This window comes from Nematocida minor, assembly GCF_024244105.1.
Source record: "Nematocida minor strain JUm1510 chromosome Unknown 7889, whole genome shotgun sequence".
Taxonomy (NCBI): domain Eukaryota; kingdom Fungi; phylum Microsporidia; genus Nematocida; species Nematocida minor.
Window position 1 is genome coordinate 1 of NW_026250354.1, and position 16,839 is coordinate 16,839.

At 42.8% G+C, this 16,839-nt stretch overlaps 10 protein-coding genes across 10 annotated transcripts; 7 read left to right on the top strand and 3 right to left on the bottom strand.

Annotated features, from left to right (window-relative positions):
- NEMIN01_2292 (uncharacterized protein) lies at window positions 1-828 on the bottom strand (the record flags this gene model as incomplete). The annotated part of the gene is made up of 1 exon (XM_051478234.1): window positions 1-828. A coding segment is annotated over one exon (828 nt), but the record flags the coding sequence as incomplete, so codon positions are not given.
- Window positions 829-844: 16 nt separating this feature from the next.
- Window positions 845-2,959, top strand: NEMIN01_2293 (threonyl-tRNA synthetase; the record flags this gene model as incomplete). The annotated part of the gene is made up of 1 exon (XM_051478235.1): window positions 845-2,959. One exon carries the CDS (start codon window positions 845-847, stop codon window positions 2,957-2,959), a length of 2,115 nt encoding a protein of 704 aa, XP_051334195.1.
- A 413-nt stretch (window positions 2,960-3,372) lies between these two features.
- On the bottom strand, window positions 3,373-6,231 carry NEMIN01_2294 (uncharacterized protein; the record flags this gene model as incomplete). Its single annotated transcript, XM_051478236.1, has 1 exon — window positions 3,373-6,231. One exon carries the CDS (start codon window positions 6,229-6,231, stop codon window positions 3,373-3,375), a length of 2,859 nt encoding a protein of 952 aa, XP_051334196.1.
- Window positions 6,232-6,486: 255 nt separating this feature from the next.
- NEMIN01_2295 (uncharacterized protein) lies at window positions 6,487-8,412 on the top strand (the record flags this gene model as incomplete). Its single annotated transcript, XM_051478237.1, has 1 exon — window positions 6,487-8,412. One exon carries the CDS (start codon window positions 6,487-6,489, stop codon window positions 8,410-8,412), a length of 1,926 nt encoding a protein of 641 aa, XP_051334197.1.
- A 235-nt stretch (window positions 8,413-8,647) lies between these two features.
- NEMIN01_2296 (SEL1 protein) lies at window positions 8,648-10,462 on the top strand (the record flags this gene model as incomplete). Its single annotated transcript, XM_051478238.1, has 1 exon — window positions 8,648-10,462. The coding sequence occupies one exon, from the start codon at window positions 8,648-8,650 to the stop codon at window positions 10,460-10,462; it is 1,815 nt and encodes a 604-aa protein (XP_051334198.1).
- Window positions 10,463-11,223: 761 nt separating this feature from the next.
- Window positions 11,224-13,728, top strand: NEMIN01_2297 (uncharacterized protein; the record flags this gene model as incomplete). The annotated part of the gene is made up of 1 exon (XM_051478239.1): window positions 11,224-13,728. One exon carries the CDS (start codon window positions 11,224-11,226, stop codon window positions 13,726-13,728), a length of 2,505 nt encoding a protein of 834 aa, XP_051334199.1.
- Window positions 13,729-13,940: 212 nt separating this feature from the next.
- On the top strand, window positions 13,941-14,303 carry NEMIN01_2298 (uncharacterized protein; the record flags this gene model as incomplete). The annotated part of the gene is made up of 1 exon (XM_051478240.1): window positions 13,941-14,303. The coding sequence occupies one exon, from the start codon at window positions 13,941-13,943 to the stop codon at window positions 14,301-14,303; it is 363 nt and encodes a 120-aa protein (XP_051334200.1).
- Window positions 14,304-14,384: 81 nt separating this feature from the next.
- Window positions 14,385-15,230, top strand: NEMIN01_2299 (lectin, mannose-binding 2; the record flags this gene model as incomplete). Its single annotated transcript, XM_051478241.1, has 1 exon — window positions 14,385-15,230. The coding sequence occupies one exon, from the start codon at window positions 14,385-14,387 to the stop codon at window positions 15,228-15,230; it is 846 nt and encodes a 281-aa protein (XP_051334201.1).
- Window positions 15,231-15,724: 494 nt separating this feature from the next.
- Window positions 15,725-16,132, bottom strand: NEMIN01_2300 (exosome complex component CSL4; the record flags this gene model as incomplete). Its single annotated transcript, XM_051478242.1, has 1 exon — window positions 15,725-16,132. One exon carries the CDS (start codon window positions 16,130-16,132, stop codon window positions 15,725-15,727), a length of 408 nt encoding a protein of 135 aa, XP_051334202.1.
- A 21-nt stretch (window positions 16,133-16,153) lies between these two features.
- NEMIN01_2301 (kinetochore protein Nuf2) lies at window positions 16,154-16,839 on the top strand (the record flags this gene model as incomplete). The annotated part of the gene is made up of 1 exon (XM_051478243.1): window positions 16,154-16,839. A coding segment is annotated over one exon (686 nt), but the record flags the coding sequence as incomplete, so codon positions are not given.

The following is a 16,839-nucleotide window of genomic DNA, read 5'->3' on the forward strand; positions in this document are numbered from 1 at the left end:
CAGAGAAATAGCGTCTTCTATGGGCACTCCTGCTGCCTTTAAAAAGTTGTTCAAATTTGATCTATCGTCGTATTTCAGGTGTTTTTTTGTTTTGAGTTTCTCCAGAACACTGGATATGCAGAGAGGAATGGCCTTTTCCTGCAGTTTCATGCTTGCCACTGAGACCACCGGCTGTGCTACAATGTACTGCCTTGGCACACCTGACATGTACAGCGTTTGTGTGCTGTTCTTCAGGAGGTCCATAAACCCCCGCGTTAAAACACTGCCAATTCCCTCAATTCCAGATCTAGCAAATCCTCCTGCAAATTTCTCTTGCGCTGTGTAGTACTTTGTAAAGTGTGCGTATATTGCAAGGCTGCTCTTGTGCTTTATGTATGCACCCATCACCTCAGAGGCAAGCTCTGCGTTCTTTTTCTCTCCTATCCAGTTGATCTTGTTTTTTTCATCAATTCTTACAAATATCTTATCTTCCTGCACCTCGTACGTAAATGGATTCTGAAGGCGGGGTAAATACTCGCTGATAAAAAGCTTGTATACATCACTGTCTGTTGTCTGCTTCAGACGAAGCCTGAATATATTTATCTCTCCTGCGATGAACTCTTCAATGGACTCTGCGCTCGCTGCGGCTGCCAGCTTAGCCGCGTAGTGCTGGCCTATATCATCCTCGTACGTATCTTTAGATAGGATGGAGCCCACGGGGAGCTGTTTGTATCTCTCTATGTACCCGTACACCTCCCTTCTCTTCTGCACCAAAGACTGGTACTGAATCATCGTGAGTATTCTTGGGACTGCGTCAATGTACAGCCCGATTAAAGTACTTCTTTTCATTCTTTTTTAAAAATAGATGTTTAAGAAATACGTAGAGACAAGAATCGAAATATTCGATCGAATAAAAGCACAGAAAAAGACAGAAAAACAGGAAGAAATCTCCATAAGAACAGCGCACGGAGAGTGCAAGGGAATGAGCCACAAAACAACACCGTATGAGCTCTCTAAGACAATGAACCCAGACCACAAAGAGTTCATTGTAGCCCGCGTGAACAACGAGCTGTGGGATGCGCAGAGGCCGCTAGAGAAGGACAGTCTCGTAGAGTTCCTTACCTTCGAGCACGAAGAAGGACGCAAGGTCTTTTGGCACTCTTCTGCGCACATTCTTGGAGAGGCATGCGAGAGCGCTTTCTGCAGCTATCTCTGCCTTGGGCCGCCAACTGACTCTGGATTCTTCTACGAAATGAGCATGGACAGAAGCGTGGTCCCAGAGGACTACAAAGTCTTGAGAAAAGAGATGAAAAAAATTGTGAAAGATAACCAAAACTTTGAAAGACTTGAAATGACCAAGAGCGAGCTATTGGAGATGTTTGCAGATAATCCCCTAAAAGTGGAGCTGATCAAAGACAAAGTGGAAACAAAGAGCACAGTATACAGATGCGGCCCTCTCATTGATTTCTGTCTCGGTCCGCACATTCCATCTACAGGATACGTCAAAGCCATCGATGTTCTGCACAACAGCAGCTCGTTCTTCCTGGGAGATTCTAGCCGCCCTGTTCTGCAGCGCGTCTATGGTGTTTCATTCCCATCGAAAGAGCAGCTGGCTCTCCATCTCACACAGCTGGAAGAAGCAAAGAAAAATAACCACAGAAAAATAGGAAATGATCTGAGTCTGTTCTTTTTCTCGCAGATGAGCCCGGGATCGTGTTTCTTCCTTCCCAAGGGAGCACACATCTACAACGCCCTTGTTTCTCTTATGAAGGAGCAGTACAAGAAAAGAAACTTCAAAGAGGTCATTACTCCCAACGTATTTACCAATGAGCTGTGGAAAACTAGTGGACATTTGGACAAATACAAAGAAGACATGTTTTGTTTTAAGGCAGATAATACCGATATGGCGCTTAAGCCCATGAACTGTCCCGGGCACTGTCTGCTGTTTGAGCATCTCAGCTGCTCGTACAGAGACCTCCCTCTGAGAATCGCAGACTTTGGGGTTTTGCACAGGAATGAAGTGTCTGGTGCGCTGACGGGTCTTACGCGAGTGAGAAGATTCCAGCAAGATGACGCGCATATATTTGTGTCTTCTGACAAGGTTGCAGGAGAGATACAGATGTGCTTGGAGTTCTTGGAGGAAATATACGATCTTCTTGGATTTAAGTATACGGTGTGTCTCAGCACAAGGCCTGAAAAGTACATTGGCGAGGTGGAAGTATGGGACAAGGCAGAAGAGCAGCTGAAAGACGCCCTGGAGAAGAGCAGAATAGAATGGAGCATAAATGAGGGAGATGGCGCTTTTTATGGGCCTAAGATAGACATATCTGTGAGCGATGCCCTGGGAAGAAAGCACCAGTGCGGAACTGTGCAGCTGGACTTCCAGCTTCCTCTGCGATTTGACCTTAAGTTTGCAAATGCTGAAGGAACCATGGAGAGGCCTGTGATGATACACAGAGCCATTCTGGGAAGTGTGGAAAGAATGACAGGAATACTCCTGGAGCACTACAAAGGAAGACTCCCTCCCTGGCTCAACCCAAACCAAATAGCAGTCATCCCCATCACCAATAAAGAGGCGGAATATGCAGAAAAAGTAGCAAAGGAGCTCTTTGAGATGGAGGTTCTTCTGGACACCTCTGAGTGCACGCTCAACAAGAAGATTCTCAACGCAGAGAAGCTCAGATACTCTTACATTCTGATAGTTGGCGCCAAAGAGGCAGAGGCCCAGGAAGTTTCGATAAGAAACCTGAAAGACCAAAAGACCGTTACACTTTCGCTTTCAAATGCCAAAGAGATACTGGTGCAGGCCATAAAAAACAGAGTTGCAGTGCCATCGGACGCCCTGAACTTCCTTCCCCAAGAAAAACCCTCTGCAATGCCCGTGCCGCTATCGCAGGCGCTAATATGCATAGAAAAGATCATAAAGAATCTAAAATCAAAAATCCTCGACACTCTAAACATTACTGCAGTACGAAACTAAGCCGCTGATTAATAAACCAATGCAGGTTCGACCTCTCTTCTATTAACACCATCTGTTTTACTAAGCTTTGCTGTGTCCATCTTGCCGTTGAAATAGTATTGTTTGGTACTATGTCTCTATATAAACTTGCTATACTTCTTGCAGTGTTGCCATTGTGCGTGAGTATATTCTTACTATTTTAAATAATTTTTTAAACATAAACACTTTTACAATTAATTTCGTACACTTTTTTTCTTGTGCAGCACTTATTCTGTACTTTTTTCAGAAATAAAGTCTCTTATGCCACTATACTTTTCTTTGTAGAACAGAAGACCAGAGAATAAAGAAAGAAGAGGATCTGCATTAGAAGATGCGATTTATTCGTGTAGTTAGATCTTTATTTAGAATTATTTATGTTTAACATCTATTAGCACCTATACATTATCTTGAGAGGTTTTAAATTTCTTTGGGTAGTAAAAAGAAAGAATGGAGTGTAGGAGTTGTGGGTCTTTCTTTATGCTAGGCAGATCATCTCCTCCAGATTCAAACCATGCATTTAGAATCTCTGTGAGATCAGTACTATCCTTCTTATTGCATTCTGGGCTGCCATGATGGTCTATCGCAGAGTCTTGGTCACCGGTATTTATCACTACATCTGTAATGAAAACGTTAAAAATCGTGTTGGAGAAGAGGGGGAGCTTATAAAAAGCCCATATTATTTCATCAGTGGAGTATTTCGACAGAACAGACAGGAGCCTTATGGCAGTCTGTCTATTTATGACTTGCAGATGGAGCATAAGCGGCTGAAGAATCTGCGCATATTCTACGAAGAGCTCAGACTTTTTTATGTAGAAGAGCATGTAAAAATTCAGTATGTTGCGCAGAGCTCTTCCGTACACTTTTATAGCTCGATGTATGCACGCAGAGTCTTTTGCCTTAGTGACAAAGACCGCCAGGGCAATGGCAGAGTATACAGTGTAGCTTATTCTTTCTATATGGGGCTCATCACTTCCCCACTTTTCAGCAAATGCCTTGTGAAGAGAAAGTGTTTCATCAATGGCGTCTCTTATGCTCTCGTTCAAGGCAGAGTTGTTTTCAGGGCTATCGAGATACTTGTATACATCGGAGGCTAGAGTGGAGTTAAACCCTGAAATAAATACATATACGGCATCTGTAACCCGTGGGTTTTCGTGGTACTTTATAAGCAAATTCATCACAAATAAATACGTGGTGATGTGCAGACAAGAAAAGTTTTTTCTTCTTGTTTTTATTTCGAACATGAATACGTACGCAAGCAAAAACCAAGCTCTGTAATAATAGAAAACTTTCTGGTACTTAATTATTTTCTCAAACTTTTTTAGGTTGTACCTGGGAGAGATCCGCATGCTGCACAGCTCTGAAAAAGAAGAGATTAATGTTTGGTTGTACTCCTCACTTTCCGAGGTAAAGTCTGCTACGATAGATTCTAGCTGTTGGATGGAATATGTAGGGTACAGTCTGAGACCCGTTAGAAGATATCCAGGGTACCGACCAAATATATATTTCATGTATGGATGGAGGTCCAGCACAGTGTCTATTGCAATTTTTGTTGGCAGAAGAGTAAAATTGTGCCTGTGAAATCTTTGCATGATTGTTGACATAACATAATCAATAGAGTATCCTTTTACAGTAATTAGCGATATCGTGTACAAATACACATCTGTTCCACTTAGCGTGTAGTTTATTCTGGATTTAAAGACCATATTGTTCAACTCATCCAGAATTGGACTGATATACGATCGCAAGTTCATGTCCACGTGGTTATTCACCAGAGGCACATCTAGTTTGATATCTTTGCAGGCCTCTCTGGCTATACTGGAAATATTTATGTAGTCTAAACACGAATTGACTGGCTCGAAAGAGTGATGGTCAGCATTCTTCAGCACAGAAGAAACGGATAGATATGTGAGCATAGGCAGGTTAACAGCAGTCTGAGGGAGGAACTGCACTTCATATAAATCGTCAGTGACCAGTATGTATGTGTGGATGTTCTCTGTGGAGTACCATCTGCTCTCAGTGTCCATCTCATTTACAGACAGTTTATGAAAATCTTTATTCAGTATGCCTAGTTCTCTGAGCTGATTCGAGTCGCAGAGAACATCCTCATCTGATGGCTGCTTTTTGAGTCTGTACATACTTTGCACACTTTTCTTGATTGACACCTCAAACATACTCATGGAGTACTTCAAAACCTCTTCAAAAGAGCATTTGTCATTCAGCTGTTTTCTCTCGTGTTTATTTGGCAGAGCTTTATTGAGAATCTCAGAGGCTCTTGCAACAAAATTTAAATAGTTGTTCATTCGCTCCAATGTGCTGGAAAAGCTCTGCAAATATCCCTGGCAGTACTTATTAAGGATAGAACAGTTGGAGGGGTATATGCTGGCCAACATATACTGTCTATCTCTCTCAAATGACTCGATCGAGTGAGAAAAGGGAACGTGTGTTACAAACATCCCACCCGAGTAGTACAGATACTCGCAGCAGCAGTAGGTGTTGGTATCCCAGTCAGCACAGACTGTTTGGCTGCTCTCGAGGTTTTTAACTGCGAGATTGTAGTATTTCCCAAAGTGGTAGACATGAAAGGAAGAATTTGCATTTATGGGGTCTATTTCTGCCACGTACTGGTGTATATTTGCACTCTGCCAGTTGTTCTGGAGATAGTATTGCTTGTTAATCTCTTCTCTGCCAAAACAGTGTGTCTGAAAGTTTCTCTGCGGAATGCGCACTTTTCCCAAAGTGTAATGGCCCATCATTGCCTTATATGGAAGTCTGTTGTTGATCTGCACCGTCTTTTTCCAGTCATTGATTGTAAAATACTTTCTAAACACAAAAAGATTGCTGTAGCTGTGCTGTTCTTTTGATACGAGCTTGAAAGTCTGTGCTGGATCCACTGCAACATTTATGGGGTGAAGGAGCCACTCTATGTGCTCCCTCCAGCTGTTAAAATCGATGGGATTCAGAAACTCCACGGAAACTCCATCAAAATCAAACTGCAGAAAATCCGCATTCATCACTACGTCTTTAATTGCATACGTGCCTAGACACTGGTCGTGGTTTATCGCATGCTGGCTGGCATCAGAGTGCTCCAGTATTTGCATGGGTGTTGGCGTTATGGAAACACGAATGGCAAGATCGTGGCTTTTTTTGGCCATTATAACGATGTAGCACAGAACGCCCTGCAGCTCTTTGCTATATGCGCGCACCATAGTTTCTTTTCCTCTGTACCCAAAAACACTTTTAGCTATTTCCTCCATGGCAGTGTTAAATGCGAATTGAAAAACAAATAGCTTTTATTAGTCAGCCAGGTTGCAAATCACAAAGAGGTTTAATACGGTGTAATAACTGCTATTTGGTCTATAGAAGGATTAGCCCATCAAAGAGATCTCTTTCCAAGTGGCTTAGACTGAGATAGATGGCAGTTGGTTCTTGCACTATATTTTATTTTCTGGAGAGAATTGTGGCAGCTAATATTGGAATAAAATTATTTATCATTGTGCTCTTTTTTTCTCATGCTGAAAGCCATAGAAAGTAACGAAAGTCTGGCAAAAACATATTCTATGTCGCTGATAGAAATAGAGCTGTCGATCAAAAACAAAGAAGCAGAAGTGCACAGCTACCACCCTGAGCTCGAAAAGAAGATACAAGAGCTGGGCAACATAATGAAGAAGAAGGAAGAGAGCGAGTGTCTTACCGTGGAGACGTATCTCGACAGCATATTTGAAAAGAAGCTCATTGAGTTTGGAGAGGCCCAGGTGAAAAGAGAAATAGAAATGTTCGAGAGCAATCTAAAGGAAGCGTTCATCAAAGAAGAAAAAAGACTTTTATCTTCGCCGCATCCGCAGAGACTGAGTGTCCGAAAAGAAGAGTTTACAGACACAATCATAGAAGGGTGCAAATCTTTGAAAAGAGGAGACCAAGTGGGAAAGAACGTGTTTTCCTCCCTTATGCTTTATGATGCGTACACATTTGCCATATCAAAACAAACTCCACTGGATTTTCTTACATATATACACTGCACGCATGCAATCAAGGGAAATACAGCACAGGCAGTGAATGCCTACGTTGTGTCAAAGTGCTATAGCATGCAAAAGCTCGAAAAGTACGAAAATAGGTTTATGTTCGCCGAGCTGTATCACTATGTGAGAGCAGGGCTGTACACAGAAGCCCAAAGGTTCCTGGAGGAGAACAAGAACTTCTTTTGGCTGATATCCAACAACTTTTACTCGTCTTTTATGTACTGGATGCAAACTCTGGGATTCATCAGAGAAGAAAGAAAGTACTCGATGGAGTGGGAAGAGGTCCCAACTGAAAAGGACGATGCCTTCAAGCTTTTTTTCTACAGAGTTTTCACAGGAAGCACAGAGTGCATAAAGTCCATCGTTACGACAATAGAAGATTTTTTGTGGTACCAGATTATCATACAAAAAACCGTTAGTAGTCTCTGCTTGAAAAAGAAAGCGTACACAGACCTGGAGATATTTAAACTACTGGAGGGATCTATATCAGCGCCAAGACTCCTCCAATCTTCTCTTATTCTCAGACAGTGGAAGCACGCAATGAACATACTGCAAGACGAAACATTTAAAGCAGGCGAGTCTCTTTTCCTTTCGTATGCGATATCGCAGAAAAATAGGGAAGAAAATCCAAGACAGTATCCCGTTAAAAGAGAAAGATCGAGTGCAGAGCCAGCTGAGTGTATAAACCTGTTCGTGCGCGCCATCCAAGGAGTCACCACTTTATTTGCAAAACCAGAAGACAAGCTGTGCATAGTAAATACGGTGTCTTCCTTTATTTCAGCAGAGTGGCTTGAAGATCTTGTGGCAGAAGTGTTTATTTCCTCAGAGGACTACAGCGTGCTGGGGAATATAGACAATGAGGGAAGAAGACATCCCTCAACTATGCAAGAGTACGTGGAAGTATCTGAGAATTCTGTTATTCAGAGAATTTCAGAGTACTACACGCACTGCGGTGAGCTGGAGAAAGCCCTCAAGGTGTCCTACATTGGAGGAAGCGAGAACACACTGGAAATACTAAAGAGCATCCTTGTGGAGAAAATACAGACAAAAGACTATGCAGCCAGCAGCTTAGAACAGATGGTTAAATACTTCAACAATCCCCTTGTAAACTTTTTGTGGCAGGTTCTCTGCATAGGCGGATCCACAGAGAATTCCATCCCTCTTATCAGGCGCACAGGGCTGATTCCTGAGAACAATCCAGCGAGTATGCTGAAAAAGCTGAATGAAATCTCATCGCTCAGCACGGCAATAAAGGGAGTGATCCCAACAGCTCTTGTTATTATGTCGAAGAGACTGGGGGAGCATCCGCACAAAGAGAATCAGGACCTAGCAAAATCTCTCCTCTTATTTGCAGGTGCTCTGGAGATGGATAAAGAAGTCCTCTATGAAATTGTCAGTGCTATATCACCTCTTCTATAATAAATTTGCAGTTATTTGTTCGATCTTCTCTTTCATTTAATTCTCGTCTGCAAATAAAAGAAGAAAGCACAGAAAAAGAAAAGTGGATTATTTTCATGTACAGGTGGAGGAGTGTGGGAAGAGGGTAGAGTTTGAGAAACTAAGGACTTAAGAAAAAAGAGAGAATATTTTAGAGATTTAAATCGTGGAAATTCTCTGTGGATTATTTAAGCCAAAGCAAATACTTTTTTATTTAATGTTTAGAGGCGCAGTAGTGGGATTCCTGCTCTTTGCAGGGATATTTGCCACACAGATGGAGACAAAGGAAGGGCAAAAGACAGACGGACTGTGCGAGCACGGGTGCCACAAGGTCTTTGAGAGTCTTTTCGTTAAGACAGACATTAAAAAGGCAAAAGAAGAGATAGATAGCATGGAAGGCCAGTGTAAATACTTCTACAAATGGTTTACATCGACATATTTTGACTTCAATATAAAAGAAGGCGTGGAGTCTCTGTACAGATCGCTTTACTCCACATGCGAAGTGAAGGACCTAGCATACCTCGTGTATGCCAGCAAGATAGATCGCAGACACAACATCATAGGAGACGCAAAGGATGCAATATTCTACTACAGGGAAATAGCAAAGCTCGTGTTCCAAGAGTTTTTCCGGAAAAGAATTACACTTTTTGCCAAGTGGGAGTTTGCAAATCTTGAAAAGCAGGGAGAGAATAAGAAAATCATCAACTTCATAAAAACATTGACAAACAGTGGAGACAGCGTGGCTGCTGAGAATCTTTTGTCTCTGATAAAAATAGGACATGTGGAGCTGGAGCCGCACATTGACTTTCTCAAAGAGTCGGCAAGGAAGGGAAGCGCAGATGCCATGGGAATACTCGGGAATATGTACTACTACGGATGGGGAGTCACACCCAGCAGAATAACAGCTAGACACTACTATGCAGAAGGCGCAAAAAGCAACGATCCAGACTGTCTCAACGGTCTTGGAATGCTCCACATCGAAGAAGGAAACAAAACCAAAGGAAAAGTGTTTTTAGAGAAAGCATCAGCCATGGGCTCCCAGGCAGCGGACTACAATCTGTACCTTATGTACGAAAGCGCAAACAACTTTATGGGAGACCTGCACCTTATCAAAGCAGCCAAACAGGAGGGGTATCTCCCAGCGGTGTACCAATATGCTGAAAAATCGAGAAAAAAGAAGGAGTACAAGTCTACTACTGTATCCCAGTACAAAAGCATTGCAGTGTACCATTCAAAGGTTCTAGAGCTGGAGAAGATGGCAATTGAAAAGTGCAAAAACCACGAGAATGCTGAGGCATTTTACCTGTCTCTTTTAATAGGTGATATGGGGTCCAAAACAGGATACATGAACGCAGCATACATATTAAAAAACAGAGTCATCAATTCTTCTGCTATGCAGCACTACAAGCTGCCGTGGTTCAATAAGGCAAAAGAGCTCTTAGGTCTAGCGCCAAAAGATAAACAAAAAGAGCCAATGGCACAGAGATATGATGATTCAGAAAAAAGTGACACTGTGCCTGAAAATACAGATAGCAGAGATACAGCGGGCAGTACAGCCATAAAAAGCGGGATACATCATCCAGAGATGCTGTACATACTTCTCTGCCGAAGGATAGCAGAAATGGACAGCAGTGAAGCTGCTATTGAGCTGGGCAATGCGTACTTCTACAGCGTGGGAGTAGAGAAGAATCTGGAAAAAGCATTCTCTCGGTACTACACGGCGTCTCTTATGAAAGACCCGGAAGGAGACTACCTTGTGGGATGGATGTACGAAACAGGCAGTGGAGTATCTCAGAGCTACAGTCTGGCAAGAGAGTTCTACACGCAGATGTATAAAAGAAAAGACACAACGTATTTGCTCTACTGGGTGCTGATGGCTAGAGTCTTTTTAAAAATGCACATTGCAAAAATAGTGTCATTAGTTGCAGTGGGAGTTTCAGTTTTTCTCGGGTGGATTACCATTCCCCAGGCCGCCCTGCTCTTCTCCCGAAGAAGATCGCTGGATGCGTCATTGCAGGGCAAATCCAAGTAGAAACACTTTTAGAGGCATTAAAACTCATCAATTGAGGTATATCCCATACAGTGCTATTCATTTGCTTTTAAATAAATACATACATCATAGTAGCATTACTAAAGTTTTCTACAGTCTAAGCATCTTACACTGGTATAGTATGCGCTAAAACAATAAAAAGTAAACTAATGAATGATTGGCGTACTCAGTCATCGTGATATGCATTTAAATCCTTACAATCCAACAGCTTCCATAAAATTTTAATGAGTTTTCTACGGCACCAAGAACAACCAAGGATATCCTGTCCAGTTTGAACTCATTGAAGACCTTCTGTCACGCCAGAAACACCTATGAAAAGTACCACAATAAGCATAGTCTGTGCCTGTATATCAGCTATCATTGCAAACATTCCCACTAATTTCACCAATTTCAAATTCTACTCCTATTCTCTGCGCTGGTGCAATAGCCAAATAAATTCATGTATTATCCTTACTGCTAAATTATTCTGGTGTTTGTGTTGGTGTATATAAAAATTCAGCAGTTCAATTTCTGTTGGCTTATGGCTCTAATTAATTTTTGCATAATCAGACAGGAGAGGAATTATTGGCCGGTTAAATAAATGCACCCTGTGGACCAATAAGGAAATAAATTCATTCGTTGATCCATTGTAAAACAAAGAAATAGCAAAACTGTATGCAACACACATAATAAACACTTTATGTGTTTTACTGCATCATTGGCCAGCCATTGTTTTATTTTAAGTTTTTTCACAAAGCCCCAGTATGGATAGTGAACACAAAAGATCTGCTATTGTTTCCGAAGAGGACTACTCGGAAAAGCCTGCAGGCTACGTTCCCAGAGACTCTGCATCCTATCAGAGCAAAAAACCCCAGTACAGAATCAGCACCCAAGCTCGAACTGACCCGAAGAAAGTTGACATGGATAAAAAGAAGAAAAAGAAAAGAGAGGACTTGGATGCCAAGCCAGAGAAAGCAGAGCCGCAAATAATTATCCCAGCAAAAAGAGAGAGGAAAGGATTCCAGCTGATGTTTGTCGATGGGTCCGAGCTAACTGAGACAGTTGTAAAGGAGGAGCTGAAGAAACACCATATCATAACAGACACCCCCGCCAGTGAAGAAGCGAAAGAGAAAGAAGACACTGAGGTAGCAGCCAGTGAAAGAGAGAGCGAAGGTAAAGCAGGGATCTCCAAAGCCCATGGAGAGCACACAGAAGGAGCGAAAGGAGACTCTGCAGTTTCTTCAGAACAGAGCCTAAAGGCAGCAGAGAAGGAAAGCACCCCCGAGCAGAAGGAAGAGCCTGCAGCTAAGGCTCCTAAGCCAGAAGAGCCTGTTGTAGCGCCAATTAACTACGAAATAGTGAATGGAGTGCCCACGGGAACAGACCCAACAACGGGAGAGAAGCGAGCAGCGTGGAGCACAGACGCAATGAGCATGATGCGAGCCAATCTGTTCCAGAGCAGCAAGCCGCCTATTACATCAAGCTCCAGAGCATCTGCCCAGTCTCCCCGCATAAAAAAGAAGATTGCAGAAAAATCAGTTGAAAAGACAGCAGAAAAGACGGAGAAAGAGGCAGCCAGCAAGTTGGTAAAGGACATTCAGAAGATGAAGATAAAGACAGCAGATGCGCCTCTGGAGAAGGTAGAGGAGAAGAGAGCTCTTCCCAGTGAAGTACCTGAAATGGCGCCTGTAGAAGAAGTGGATGTGAAGAGTTCAGAAAAGAGCCAGCCAGAAGCACTGGAGACAGTCAGCCAGCAGGCAGAAGAATCACCCAGCACTCTCCTCTTCAAATCACTCGAGCACGAGGAAATAGTAGCACTTCCCATTGTGTACTCAAAGGAGCAGCTTATGTCGTACAAGAAGTTCTCTGACAGCATCCTAACAACCATCGACAAATCTATTTTCAACAAGTCCGCGATGTTCAGCAAGAAAAAGAAAGAGTTCAAAACCTTCAAGATGGGGAGCTTCAAAGACCCCAAGAAATCAGCTCCTGTCACAGTGTTTGCAAGCATTGAGCCGTATGTTGCTGAGTTTAACTTGGCTCTGAATCAGGTGTGCCAGAACAACATTGAAGAAGTAGCTAAGAGAATACTTGCGATCAAAGTCCCCACAGAAGAGGCGATGATTGAGCTGTCAACGGCATTCTTCAACAGAGCAATGCAGGAGCAGGCATACACTGCCATATACGCAGCCCTAGCAGAGATGATCCAGAAGAAGTTTAGGTCAGCTACAGAGGACTCATACGACGAAGAGAAGTACGAAAAAGACAAAGAAAAAGACGCGAACAAAGAAAGGAAGCCTCGCAGTAGGTTGTCAGTCTTTGGGAAGACTCTTGCCATGCTCTCCAAGAACGAGTTTGAGTCGCAGAGATCCTGGGCATCAGACCAGTCAGAACAAAAAGCCGTTAGCATGTCTGCTGAAAAACTAGCTGAAAGAGTTATGGAGATAAGCAGCAACAAAGAGAAAGAGTACGAGAGAATGAACGTAAAGAAGAAGGCAATTACAATAGTAAGATTTTTGATAGAGCTGTATCTGCAGGGATTCTTCACGGACACGATCATGCACTCAGCCACGGACTACCTCACGGAAGCAGACACCCCAGAGAATGTAGAGAAGATGTGCTACATCCTGAAGCACGCAGGAAAGAGGCTCGACCAGGAGGTGAACAGAGAGCACGTTGATAAATACATGTGCTGGCTCGAAAGGGTCTCTGAAGGCCTCAGCTCAAGGTACAGGTTCATGGTAGAGGACATTAGAGAGCTCAGAGAGAACAACTGGTGTCCAAAGGACGCTAGAAAGGCATCGGTGTCAGACGACGAGGACGGATGGAAGAGCAGCAAAACAAAAGAAAAGAAAAAGTTCGTTAAGGAGAAGGAAAGAGCGAAGAAAGACATAAAGCCACAAAAAGTGTCAGAAATGATTGAGTCCCAGGAGGACGAGTATAGAAGGATGGAGTCTGCTGTTGTGTCTACCCTCAAAAAGGCAAAAGACCTCTTTTCTGCTGCAGAGCAGGCCAGGCGGCTTGCTGCAGAGCAGGGGAGCAATGCAATGTTCTTTGCTGCGCTTATTAAGATAACCATCGAAGGCTACGGAGACACGCTGTCCAACGGCATGGAGCTCGTGAAGGAGTGGATCAGAGTCTCGCCAGTGGCCCTGCAGAAGAAAGACGAAGTATTTGAATACATAGACGAAATGATGCCAGATCTAGTAGATGACTCGCCCAATGCACCAGCCCACTTTGAAGCGCTCAAGAAAATCATTCACAAATAAACATTCTTGCATACTTCTCTTTTTATTTCCCTCCATTTCAGCTTATCTATTCGATGGTGCCGAAGACTCTGGATCTAATTCTCGTAGAGATATCCACTCAGCTGTCTACTCATTGTACTGAATATGGTGTCCGTTATGTTTGAAATTGCTGAAAATGAATTTGCATTTTGAGTTTGCAATATTATTTTCTTAAATATTTTTATCCCCTGCAAATGGGTAGAAACGAGTTTTCAGCTAGTCTAAGATCTATGACATACTCCGAAGTGGAGGGTATTCTGTCCGACAAAAAGATGCACGTTATGAAAATGAGAAATAACGTGAAAGGAGACGAGTACAAAAACACCGCAGAGTGGATAAACACCAAGAAAGACATCGCAAGATGCCTCGGGGTTCTGACTGAGAAGAAGAGAGCAGAGATAAAAGAAGAGTGCGAGCGCGAAAACAAGCCACTGCCAAAGTTCTTCACCAAGAAGCTCCCAAGAGCACAGAGAGTCAACATTTCCAAGAGCATTCTTAGAAAGTACTCCCAGGACAGAAAGCCCCTAAAGAGAAAGATTGTCGTTTTCACGCCCTAAACAGTTAGCCATTTTTCGTGTTGGCTCAGTAGAATAAACAATACTTTTAATTATTTTATAATAGCAAGATATTTTTGTGCCATGAATATTTGTGTTTTTCTTGCGCTGCTCGGGATCCTCTCGGTTTCCTGCAAAGAGAAAATCAGCTCCACGTACAAGAGCAAAATGAGTCTGTTCAGGCCGTACATAGACAGGACCACAGGCAGGCTGCCCTTTGGCGAGATGAAAGGAGACTGCAATGTTGTGTCAATTGGAGGCGATGCAGGGGTGCATCTGACATCCAGCAGAGAAGGATCCTCTGGGAGCATTAGCTCCAAGCATCCGCTCGAGATGAGAAACTGGAAGATGGATGTGCACATGCAGATTAAGCCAGGCGCAAAGGGTGCAGCCATCTGGATAATGAAGGACTTTGAGGCCGGCGATCTCTTCGGAGGAAGCTCTACGTTCAACGGGATGATGATATTTTTAGCTCTGGAGAAAAACAATTTAACGAATAGCTATCCCAGCATTGGAATAGCAACAGCGTACGGAGGAGCACCCGTTGTGCACTTTGAGAAAAAGATATCCTTTGTGAAAGACAGCCTTATTAGCCTGAACTTCTGGAATGGAACTCTGTCTGTCTCATACGGTGGAAGAGACAAAAAGGTAAATCTAGTTGATGAGCTGAGTCGCTTAACTGTTGACGATGGCAGCTTCATCACTGTCTCAGGAGAGATAAAAGAGGCCTTTGGGGACATAAGTGTAAAGACGATTTCGCTTTTCAGACTGTATACTTCGAACAAAAAGAGCTACAGCCAGTACGATCCTCCAAAGACAAGATCGCTGATGACCTGGGTTATTTTTGTTATTTTGATAGGAGCAGTTGGATACTATCTATACAAACAGAGAAGTAGCAAGCCAAAGCACAAGGGAATTCTGCAGCAATAAATAATTTGTGTTAAGAAGAGTTTTAGTTATTTCTGTATTCACATATCATAGACTGAAGAGAAGAAGATTCAGCCAACAGTAGTTAGCGGTAGAGAGCTATTGAGCTTTTTATTTGTTTGGCGTAGAATACTCTGCTGACTTTCTTGTGCAGTATCACTGAGTGATTTGCTCGTAATTCAAGCTCTGACCTGTAAAAAGCTAAACTAAATATTTTCTGGATGGTTTGCTTTCTCTACATTTGCACATGAATAAAAGACTTATGCAATCTTTTGTGACTCTCATAACAGCTGTACGATCTTACGCTCTATTTATATAGGTAGATAGCAACTCTATTGATTTTTAATCAGCAAAAGATAGCAGTATGATCAGTGTGTGAAAGAGTGAATATCAAATGAATATTTGCTTTATTATTAGCTTATTCGACATTGTAGTATGAGAAGATAGTAAACGTAGATTAGCATCTACCACCAATCTATGAATTGTAAATATAGTGCCTATAGTATGGCTGTTTTCCTTTTTAGCTCTTTTCCTTTGTGTACGAACTTCCCCCGGGATAGCTTCACTTCCTGCAGTGTGCCATAGTCCATTGCCTTTACCACCCCGTGCGACTCATCAGCTGTGGACAGCACTATGTTTCCAGACTCTCCCAGCGATAAAACCCTCCCATGGACAGTGTCTCCAGGCGAAAAGAGCTCATTCAATTTGTCGTCATCTTTTATTCCATAGAGTGCATCTTCTCTGTGTATCACAGCAGGCACCTCAACCGACTTTACGCCATTTATCATCTTAATCCTCAGAATGACGTAATTATACGCTATAAACTCAACAACTGCAGTGGCTGTGCTGTTGACATACGGGCGAACGAGCATTTCTCTGTATCCGTCTTGGCCCGGAAGTATCATGAAAGAATTAAAAATTTCATTATGAAAGCACAAACACCAACATACTCGATTCCAAGCATGCCCGTGAAGGAGATAGTGGAGTGCCTGTCCGAGAGCGGATTTAACATCCTGGTGACAGACATAACCCAGCCAAACCCTGCGTACATCACGCGGCTCTACGAAGGCGTATTGGGGATATTCCTCGAGCAGAGAATACCCGAGAACTTGGACGAGTCTACCTCCCTTCTTTTGATATACATGAACATGAAGAAGTTTTTGGAGAGGATAGGCCTAGGCCCTTTCCATCTGCGAGATATTCTTGCGCCTGATGCAGGCCGAACTATAAAGATACTCAGTGCAATAATTAACTTCGCCCTGTTCAAAGAGAGCAAAAGACACCTCCTAACAAATATATACAGGAAACAGGAGGAGATAGACATGCTAATAGAAGAAACAGACAGGAGCATAGAAAAGAATGAAATGATCCTGATGCAGAAGATGGGAGAGAAAGAGGAGGCCCTTATATTGATCAAAGAGATCACCAGAGATATATCAGAGAAAGAGGCGGAGATAATAAACTACCACAGAACACAGCAGGGAATGGCCATGGAAACAGAAGAGATAGGGAAAGAGCAGCAGAGAGTCAATGAGAGCATCAGCAACGAGAAGTGCGAAATAATGAAAATATCGCAGGAGATAACTAAGCTGCAGGCGCGGATAGTAAAAAA